The sequence below is a fragment of the Rhizoctonia solani genome, chromosome 2, assembly GCF_016906535.1.
Source record: "Rhizoctonia solani chromosome 2, complete sequence".
Classification (NCBI taxonomy): Eukaryota; Fungi; Basidiomycota; class Agaricomycetes; order Cantharellales; family Ceratobasidiaceae; genus Rhizoctonia; species Rhizoctonia solani.
Genome location: NC_057371.1, coordinates 2035976 through 2046549, shown reverse-complemented (window position 1 = coordinate 2046549; position 10574 = coordinate 2035976). Strand labels below are relative to the sequence as shown.

General features: G+C 46.8%; 4 protein-coding genes across 4 annotated transcripts; 1 reads left to right on the top strand and 3 right to left on the bottom strand.

Annotated features, from left to right (window-relative positions):
- Positions 1 to 127: 127 nt before the first annotated feature.
- RhiXN_05270 (ribosomal family S4e) lies at positions 128 to 1078 on the bottom strand (the record flags this gene model as incomplete). The annotated part of the gene is made up of 5 exons (XM_043325086.1): positions 128 to 257; positions 314 to 509; positions 562 to 765; positions 820 to 1000; positions 1052 to 1078. 5 exons carry the CDS (start codon positions 1076 to 1078, stop codon positions 128 to 130), a joined length of 738 nt encoding a protein of 245 aa, XP_043177505.1.
- A 1590-nt stretch (positions 1079 to 2668) lies between these two features.
- On the top strand, positions 2669 to 3970 carry RhiXN_05269 (uncharacterized protein; the record flags this gene model as incomplete). The annotated part of the gene is made up of 4 exons (XM_043325085.1): positions 2669 to 2708; positions 2758 to 3527; positions 3581 to 3611; positions 3663 to 3970. 4 exons carry the CDS (start codon positions 2669 to 2671, stop codon positions 3968 to 3970), a joined length of 1149 nt encoding a protein of 382 aa, XP_043177504.1.
- Positions 3971 to 5187: 1217 nt separating this feature from the next.
- On the bottom strand, positions 5188 to 6016 carry RhiXN_05268 (short chain dehydrogenase; the record flags this gene model as incomplete). The annotated part of the gene is made up of 3 exons (XM_043325084.1): positions 5188 to 5484; positions 5541 to 5709; positions 5769 to 6016. The coding sequence occupies 3 exons, from the start codon at positions 6014 to 6016 to the stop codon at positions 5188 to 5190; spliced, it is 714 nt and encodes a 237-aa protein (XP_043177503.1).
- Positions 6017 to 9042: 3026 nt separating this feature from the next.
- Positions 9043 to 10548, bottom strand: RhiXN_05267 (Retrotransposable element Tf2 protein; the record flags this gene model as incomplete). The annotated part of the gene is made up of 4 exons (XM_043325083.1): positions 9043 to 9248; positions 9366 to 9749; positions 9793 to 9871; positions 9922 to 10548. 4 exons carry the CDS (start codon positions 10546 to 10548, stop codon positions 9043 to 9045), a joined length of 1296 nt encoding a protein of 431 aa, XP_043177502.1.
- Between the last annotated feature and the right edge of the window lie 26 nt (positions 10549 to 10574).

The following is a 10574-nucleotide window of genomic DNA, read 5'->3' as shown; positions in this document are numbered from 1 at the left end:
TTACTTATATATATGCATCTCTCACAATGGATTGCATAGCATTGCATAGGAATAGAGACACATCATGAATCTTACAGCATAACCGCAACGAAAACACCACATCCACTCCAAAATCGGGCCGTGATGCTTACGCCTCGGCGGCACGCTGCCTCCTGCGCTGGTCGCGCTCCTCGGCAATGGTGAGCTTGGTGCCCTTGCCCTTGGGAAGCGAGATCCAGGCTTTTGAGCCCTCACCAATAACGAAAATGTTGGAAATTCTGGACAGATGTGGTTTAGACCTTTGTTTTTCGACCATTTTCAAATGCAGACTTACCGGGTGGCAAAGGTGCGGTCAAGGACATCCTTGACGTGGACAATATCGAAGCCTCCGACGTGACGCTCACGGTGGGTGATGGTACCAACACGTCCCATGTTACGGCCGCCAGTGATCATGACGAGGTTACCAGTGTCGAACTTGACAAACTCGGTGATCTTGCCGGTCGTGATATCGAACTTGACGGTGTCGTTGACTGCATGCATTGTTAGCCTATTACCGCGAACTCTGAAGATGAAAACTTTTACCCTTGATTTGAGGATCAGGGTATCGGATCGTTCGGCCGTCGTGAGTGACAATGTAGGGAACGCCACGAGCACCAACGGCGGTCTTGCGGACCTTGAGGAGCTTGTAGGTAGCTTCCTCAGGAGTGATGCGGTGGATAACGAAACGACCCTTGACGTCGTAGAGGAGACGGAAGTGCTCGCCCGACTTTTCGATCGAAATGACGTCTGTTTCACCGAAAATTGAGCATATATCCCATATTACGGCCGCTTACAACGCACCCATGTAGCCGGTAGGGTAGGTGTTGTCGGTGCGGACCTTGCCGTCGACCTTGATCAATCGCTGGGCGACAATCGTGGTAACTTCACGGCCGGTCAAGGCATACTTGAGACGGTTGCGGAGGAAGATGGTGAGGGGGAGGGATTCGCGGAGCTTGTGGGGACCGGGCGAGGGACGGGGGGCCTGTACAATATCTTAGCGTACAGTTTGCTCAGTTTATTTTGTCCTACGCACATAGGTTCCAGACAGTTTGTCCAGCATCCACGAGCTGGGCGCAGCAAGGCGCTTCAAGTGCTTTTTGGGTCCCCGTGCCTGCGTACATCGTTAGTTTCCGTTGCCATTTCTTTTTTATTTCGAGTCCATCGAGCCCAGGCGCATTCGATCCACACTCAAATTCCTCCCAATTGCTCCTCCAGCGACTTGAATGCTATCCATCCATCCTTTTAGCAGCTCAGTAGACTCACCATGATGAATTCGGCGTTGCTGAACGGTCTTTACAGTCTTGACAATGGGTGCGCACGCCGAGTGCAATCAACAGATTTGCTTCCGAGAGGACCGGATTACTAAGCATTCCAAGCTTCAAACTACTCACGTGACTTGGGCTCGCTTCCCTTCAATTGCTCGCATTCGGATGTCATTAGTATTTCGCTTGTTTATTCGGCCCACACACAACGGCGCAATGCACTTATGTGCGTCCCTGAGACTGGAACGTATCGCCCGTGGTTCTATGGAATATTTCTGGTACTTGAGAGTTCATCAATTTACCTCGGCGGTCGATTACAGGCAAATTGCTGGAGTTGCCGCCACAGTCTAACACATTTGTGGTGCGTCAATCTTGTGTTGTATTTGAGGTCCTATCTTGCCTGGCCGTATCATTGGTTCTCTCCGTCATCTCGGAACCGCGAATACCCCAAAGGGTTGCTCAATCGAACCTGTCATTATCGTCCTTGAGATACCCGGGACAATCCACCGCTATTTACGCATAAAACCAACCAACCAGCTGGCGGACTAAACGGTGCCCACTCGGGAATCTCCTGGGCCTTCTGCGGCCAAGCTCTTGGATTAGCTTCGTTCCACGCTGTTGCACTATCATTACCGCACAATCACATTGAAACGACGACTACCCACATGATGAGGTCGTGCATTCGTGTCCAGATGCGATAACGCACAATCACGCACACTCTCGGATGATCCGCACCGGCGCATCAACCAGAACGCACAGTGAGCTTACAAACTCTAGGACTCTCCAGACCTTTGCACATTTCCCAATTTGGAATATATTGAATACGCACATAAGGCACACCCCAATCCAATGAGCAAATGAGTCGCGTAATGGGGGCGCTGCAGAACGCACCGGTTCCTTCCACTTACGGGCAGCATAATAGCTGAAATGTCACCGATGCACCAGTTTCGCGTCGGTAAAATACATTCAAAACGGCCATCCCGCACAACCTACGCACAACCCACGCACATCTCAGAGCCCGATTCTCTTCGTGCTCATTGGCACCTTACAGGCTGGCCGCACACCCGGCGTTCATCCTCTCTAGATTAGAATGAGCCCGAATCCACATGCGAGCCCGAAATGTGCAAATGCGTTCGACGATGTGCGTGAGACAGGTATGCGGATGTGCATGATATTCGTCGATGAGAGAGGACATAAAATGGACGTGACTGGGGCCTTTCTTCACTATCCTCTCACTCATTCACTGGTTTAGTTGACATTGAAAATACCGTCTCCCTCGAGTGCAACTTCTCTTATAATGCATGTAAGCACTTGTAGCCTACTGGTGAAAAACGACAAGTGAGCTTACTTTGCCTTGTAATAAGCCTACCCAAGGCCCATGGTATCCAATGTCGTCTCTGCGCGGAGTAGGATTGTTCAATAACCCTCGTGAGCAAGACCCCGTGATACAAGGGCTGTATGCTAATAGCTATTCAAGTATTCTTCAAGGACGAGAAAGAAGACGGTACATTCCATACGTTTTGTTGGTCGCTTTCGTCCCACAGCGAAGATAGGATAAACTACATATGGCACGTTTATTCGAATTTCCAACCGGAACCGGTCTTCGGGCTTTACCAGCAATTCCGGTACCACGGGCCATCACCTTTCCCAGCCGGTGACTATCTATTCTATGCAGAGCTTGGCAGTCGCGCAGTATGGAAGCAACTCAAGTCGTCCGGCCTTTTTGCCTCGCCCTACTCCTCTATGGATCTGTATACTGCTTTCGAACCGGACAAGTCCAAGTCTAGTACGACTATCGTCATTGCCAACAACGTCCTGGCGACGCACCTCCCCATGCAGGTACCACTCACCTATGCTCCCCAAGTTCTCGGTAGCCATATTCAACCTCACAAAGGCCCCTTTCACGATCCAACAGATACGCCTCCCTCCTGCCCTGTCTCAACCCCCGAGTCCACTCAATACTCTGACGCATCTAGCGATACTTCTGTCGAAACATGCAGCAGTGACTTTAAAGCAGAACATGTTCCTCGCGGTTCTGGGCAATACTTTTACACAGCCAAAGATGGCCAAGTGTCACTATTTATCCCGGACTACCTGAAGACCCTAGAAGATGTCAAAGCATATCTTGCTAGTGCACTAAACTCGGGTGATCTAGATAGAGGTACACGACGGGTCAGGTGTTCCCTTTGTTGGAATAAACGTCATAAAAAGGACAATTTATGGGAGGTCAAGCCCTCGAACCTCGAGGTGAGTGGTCAGTTCTCGTGTCAGCAGCTATCATAACTTATAAAATCGTATAGCGTCATATTCTGGCCCATTTGGGTATTAAATGTATGCTGTTTGTTGACTCGAGTACTATCCTATGCTAATCGTCCTTTACAGGCTTCCATTGTCGTGTCAATGGTTGTGAAGGCGCATTTACTACCAAGGACCAGTTGAAGAAGCACACCGCGAAAAAGCATATGGATGTACAGATAGATACCGGAGATGATGGGGATTACGAAGCGACTGATGAGATTACGGCTCGGGACATGTACATGCCGACATCTCCCGTTCCTGTAGGACAACCAATCGACGAAACGCTAGTTTGGGATGTCAGTTCATTTGAGGGCATGGAAGCTATGATGCATTTTAGTACTGATGACGGCTTTGGTTACCAATCAATAGATGCTGATGTATTTTCGGTCTAGCCTATAGAGCGCACCTTGTTTTCCTCTCGTCAGATCTTATGACCATGTCACATGCATTTTATTCATGTTAACATTTTATATCCTGCTCTAGTACTTATTCTTGTTACTGCCGGATATTTTAAACGAATTAGTATGCCTACATGGATATACCTTATGCCTGTTTTTGTTTTAATTGATATGTATGTATGTCTAAGCTTAGCTATTTGTCGTGCTTGATTGCCACACAATCGATTATTCTGGTGCATCGGGAGGTACCGCCATCTTATCACCTTTTGTGTAGTCATAAAGGGCAATTTTGTGTGGCCCATCTATGGGTACCGGTTGGTTAGTAATTGCGCTCGTTGCATGGTCTCCAAGAAATTGTCTTTTAGAGCCCGCCTCCGTCATTCGAATTGTATCAATCTTCCGTATCAAGAAAGGCTGTTATGCACTGGGTACCGTGAGCACAAGAGTAGCATTTACATTAGGAGGTTTGCGCATGGGTTATGATGATTTCTTATGGCCTAGACTTTGAACTCGGTGTATACCAGTCCCAATTTCAGACCCGAGGAATCCGAATCAAACGTACTTACCCCCCCCCTTTTTTTTGTCTTATAGTCTTACCACATAACATCCAGCATAAAGCTGAAATAGTTCTCAATTTACGGTGCCTACGCGCTCCTGAAGATAGCAAGTTATCACCTATAGCTAAGGGCAAGCTCCCTATTAGCTTTGGGTTGTATTTATCCAGATATAGTTATAATACGTAGCTCCTATGGGTCCCTATGGCGTCGGGTATTAGGCGTTTAACGGTACCGGACTGGCCAATACCTCCTCGACTCTTTGGTATAAAATACAACGTCTCTATTGGCATGCACAGACCCGATTCAAAACTATCCCGAGCCCAGTATTTGACGTGCATCTCACTCATTTGGTATCTTGGTTGGCCTATCTCCCTTGTCTATACGCTATAAACCAACCAGTTGCTCCAAGGTACCTGGCGTGCTATCAAGTAATTACACATGTCGCTAGGTGTTTAATAAATTGAGGGTATCTATACTAGTTAACTTCTGAGCTACACGTGGATCAAGTGCTTAGTGTTCTTTGTTTTGTATGTTCCCAGACCAATTTCCTTAGGGCTGGGGTGCTATGTTTATTTGGCCCGACCTCTTCCGCATGGTTATTTCTGTATGACACGGCCTCATTAGACTGCGCATATAACTCGTGAAAGCAAACACTCACATGAAGGACGGTCCCTTTGCGAACTTTGGATCCAGGAGTCCGTTCAGCATCCATTGAGCGCAGTCAGCAGGCGACACACTCATCAGATAAATGATGGGTGCAAAGAGCCTTATCGACCAGTGAAATGATGGAGTTCGAACAAGGCCAGGGTGTGCGTGAACAAATGCTATATCGGGGTATTGCGCGGCAAAATCTTCAACCATGAAATCATTCATGGCAGTCGCACTATCTGCCGCGGCTTTGAGTCCATACCCCCTTTTGAGGTCCAAGTCGTTTTCGTCAATCTTACTATTCTATAACGAGTTTAGTTGGATTTACATTTTTGCTCGCCGATTGGGGTATGACTTACTGTGCCGGAGGAAAGGACAGTTAGAACACGGGCATCTTCACCCCGCTCCTTGGCCTTTTCAAGCAGCGGCATGAGGTCGTATATAAATTTCCAGCGGGCGTAATAGTTGAGTGCGAGCTTCCTGTCTATCCCTTCTGATGTTTCATCCCGCCCCTTGAGCGATACGAATCTGGGGAGTGGTTCATTAGTAGGTCAATCTAGATCTTGCATTTATACCTGTACGCTTACCCAGGAGAAAGAACCAGGTAATTGAGCTTGGGAAGGCGCTCAACGAGCGACGATGTAGTGTTTCGTACGTTTGACATGAGTGTAGCATCGCATTGCTCGAACTCATATTTTGAGCCAAGGTTCTTCAGAAGTTTCTCGAAAACTTTATCAGCCGCGGTCTTGTTGCGGCCACACAAGATAATATGAGATTTGCCACCAGTCACTTGGACCAAGGTTTCTGCTATAGCTTGCCCTTTTGAAAGGTTCATGTCTACTGTTAGAAGTGGCAAGATGGAATTAGTGCTTGCACTTACCGATACCGCTTGTGCCACCAACAAATAGCGCCGTAGGTTGGTACTTTGGAACTGACACGAGGTTGGCTGCTCAAACTATGGAGAGTGAAGGCATGATCAATCTAGGTGGGAATCGCTAGTGCTGGTCTGGTTGAGGAGCACAAAAGCCCAATTTATAGTATGAGCGCTAACGTTATGATAAAGCATGGGTGGAGGTGGAGGCCAAAACTCCCACAAGAGGTATACACCTACGCAAGTTACATTTCAGATTGGCTTTAGTTATGCATCAATCTCTACTGTATGCGGAAGGGTGACGCGTTTTGGTGTCTTGGTAGAAGTGTACACGAAGTGCGTGCCGCACGGCGAGGCCTGAACTCAACTGCAGGGGTTCATCTGTATGGTATTGGTTAATTTCAAATGGGGGTTGCACGCATGTTGTTGTTTAAGCAGTTGACCTTGATATATATCATTTGTTAAGTATACGTTACAAACGAGATGCTGCAGCGACTGAAGTAACCTTATCCTCATTTAATATTTCTGGTTTCACACAAAGTAGATAGCAACCTACATATATCTTAGCAATCCCTTGAATTCAAACTCATTTGAGAAGGGCGTGCAAAAGGTTAAATACTGCTTTGTCTGTGAGTCTGACAATGGGCACTGGTATAAACTATATAAAGCTTTCCTGAATTCAAAGTGGGTGGTTTGATGTCATGAATGTGGTACTTTAGTTGATTTATCTACAACAACTCAACTTGAATATTTCAAACACTTGGGGTGTGCACATGCGTATGATTTTGGGTAGCATAATCTGAGCAACGGCAACATATATCCTAAGATGTGCCAATAATAACCCACCCTTCACAGACTCTGTTGTTATACATTAAGCTCAGGTGCTCAACACCCCTAATAATCTATACCTAGTGCACAACTGGCACGCTGGTGAGAAGCAATTGTTCACCTGATCTCAGCCTTTCTTCTCTATAATATTATAAATTTATGAGTTCACAATACAAAACTGCCATTGATTGATTAGGGTATCTTCAGTTTCTCATTTGGACTCTGCAACTGAGAATTAGCTGGGAGTGCATTGGATTGTCAGCAGGAAGAGAGCTTACTTGTGGATATGGCCAATATTTCATGTCACACTTCTCAACCAATCCGTTCTCAAAGGGCGGCGTGGATAGGCTCATCCACAAACTTTGCATCCTTGCCCCAATACAGAACATAATTGCAATCTCAAGTGATCCAAGCGCAAGTACGGCCTGGACCTGGGGTTTCCCCAAAGAACCAATGTAACTACTGACATACAATCCCAGCACGTAGTATCTTTCCACCGTTGAGACACATGCCAAGGCCAATGTTGATGCAACAATAATCTCTGGTGCGTCAGGTAGATAAGAAGAAGCCTGAGTACAACATGGCATGTCACTGTTGTAATCTCTGCCAAGCCGGATACAACGTTGGAGAAAAGCAAGAATATAAACATAGCATCCAAAGGGCAATGCAACAGATATCATCCCCACAGTGAGAAGGAGCCAGAAAGGCAGATCAGTGAGCACTACAAGAGCAAGTAGGCATAGTACGCTAACATTGGAGATAATGACCATGGTGAATATATATGCATAGGCATTTGTATAATTCATACTTCCCCTGTAAGAAATAAGCTGGGAGAGATCTGGAATAGAGGATAAGTACTGAGTGTTGTAGACACAATCAATACCACGGAATTTATTCCAACTTTCTCAATTTTAAACAAAGCAGAATGGACAACATTTTTGATCACGTGATCTCGGCGCTTATATCACACGCTAAGCGCCAAGCCACGTCCCCATCCGCGCTTAAATCAGCATATGTAGCCACCTCCACCTATGACATCATCATGACATGTCAAGTGACACATATGCATGAGTAAGGCCAACTGCAGAGCGGGGTTCTTATTGGTTATGATATTGCATATTATGTATTTGTAAATAGACTACCTCTGTAATATATAAGGAGGCCAACCAACCATGGTAACACCCAGGTTGATTACCTCTTGTCATAAACAGAGGAAAATAGAACTAGCCGGAATTGAACCAGCTTGACCACTAAGCCATAGAGCCCTATTATTCCTCTGCTGACAACCCATGATTACACCTGCTACCCCCCAAATTTGGGCTTGGGCCAGCATGCAACCACTTGTACTGGTCATGTGACCGTGTCCAGGACAAGCACTATGTATGCGCTGTACAAGTCCAACCTTATTGCCCCATGCATGCGGAGACACAAAGTTTGAGAGTACGTCAAGTACATGTGTGCCTAATTGTTGCCAAGCTATTACACGTCAACAAATCCAATTCATGTGTTGTTTTAGGAGCTATGGCATGCATATGATGAGCCCCCAAAGTCTGGGGAATACATATTGTGTCCAGATTCCAACAAGCACCTTGTCATACACCACTGTAAGGTGGGTACATGCTAGTGATGGGCGCTTAGGGCTGTAACTAATACAGACACTGCTTATCTAACTACGTATCAAAGGCTATACTAATGCCGCTTAAGGCGGGCTTCCACTGGGTGCTAACTACAAAGGGGCCTTAGGCCTGAAGGTGTGGTGAGCGCAGGTAAGGGGGGTAACTACTGATACTACTGAGGGCTGGCTACTTAGCTGGCTGGATGGGTCCTCCTCAATGAGATGAGACAAGGTAAAATTGACTTGGGGTCTCCAAGCAATTTCCCTGCTGTATATATAGACAAAGCACACTATCTACATGGTCTGTGCGCGTGAGAGAAAGAAGTACAAAAGGCAAATGAGAAGCATGCTGCGGGCTGCGCAGAGGCGTGGATTTCTCCTAAGCGCCCTTGGCACGGCATCTCGGCACGGCATCTTGGCATAATAAGCGCCGAGATCACGTGATTGAAAAACATGAGATATTGAGTCCGTAAAAAATACTAAAATTAATAGAAAATTCAGGCGATTCTAATGGTATAGGTAAGGAGGTTATAACATTGCCCCCCCCTTAAAGGCTCTTGGCGGAGTCACAAGCCTTTTTCAGTCGCAATTTGTTGAAGCGTTGGATTTCTTCTTGACTATTCTCTAGAAGCTCCTTGGGTTCCCAGGAGTTATCTTCTGGACCATAGCCCTTCCATTTGATGAGGTAAACCCACTTTCCTTGTTGTCTTTTTGAATCCAGGATTTGTTCCACCTCGTATTCCTCCTCCCCTTCTATGGTTTCAGGCAGGGGTCAATTTGGGAATGGTTGGCTTGCAGATTCATGCGCCTTGGATAGCAGTCCTACATAGAACACGTTGTGGATTTTCAGAGTTTCCGGCAAATTCAGACGGTAGGCGTGACTGGAAATCTTTTCTGTGACTTCAAACGGTCCCAGCCGCTTGGGATCCAGCTTGTTGGAATTTGTTCTCAGTTCCACGTTCTTTCTGTCCAGCCAGACCTTTTCTCCTACAGAGTATTCCGGTATCACCCCTTTTGTCCCTGCCATGCGTTCTTTGGTCATTCTGAGCGCCGACTCTGCTTCTTTCCACTCTTGTGCAAGGGTATCAGCTACAAGGTCTGCTTCTGGTACGTTGGCTGGCACGGTTGACGGACTCATCACAGGGTTTCTTCCATAAACCAGTTCAAATGGGGTTTTACCTGTGGCAGCATGTTTGGCGTTGTTGTAAGCATATTCCGCAAGGGGTAGCCATTTTGCCCAGTCTGAGTGATCCGCTGCTACGTAAGATCAAAGGTAAAATTCAATGAACTGGTTAACTTGTTCCGTTTGTCCGTCTGATTTGGGGTGGTAGGCCAAGGAGAAGGATGGTTGGACCCCCAATTGTTGGTACAAGGCCCTGAGGAACTTTCCGGTAAATGTGGTCCCTCAATCTGATATAGTTTTTACCGGGAGGCCGTGGAGTTTCCAAACATGGGTGACAAAGAGATTTGCTAAGCCCTTGGCCGACACCTTTTTGGTAGTTGGGATGAAGTGCCCAAATTTTGAAAACAAGTCTATGACTACCAATATTGCGTTGTATCCATCAGATCTGGGAAAACCCGTGATGAAGTTGTAGGAAATTGTATGGAATGGGAACGGGGGGACTTCTAAAGGTTTTAGAGCTATTACTGGGTTGTGGGCGCAACGGTTGGATTGGCAGATGGGGCAACATTCAACCCATTCCTTCGCAGAAGACTTCATTCCTGGCCACCAATAGTTACGGCTGAGTAGTTCTAGGGTTTGTTGTTGTCCAGGATGTCCTGCCAGGGGGGAGTCATGGAATTCCCTGAGGAGTCGATCCTTGAGTTCTTCTGAGTCTGGGACCACTAGCTTTCCGCGGTACCATAGCAAATCCTCTTCCCAATTGTAGTCTTTATAAGCTTTGCAAATAGACGGAGGGGCGTTGTCTGCGTCTTCCGTGAGGAACCTGATGATTGGTTCTAGCAATGGATCTTCCCTGAGTTTGTCACAAATACTTGTGACAATCTCGAGTTCCTCTTCTGACGTGTTTGCAAAAACTTCTGAAGGCAGCATGATTTCTGGCTCTGTGGGGGCATCTA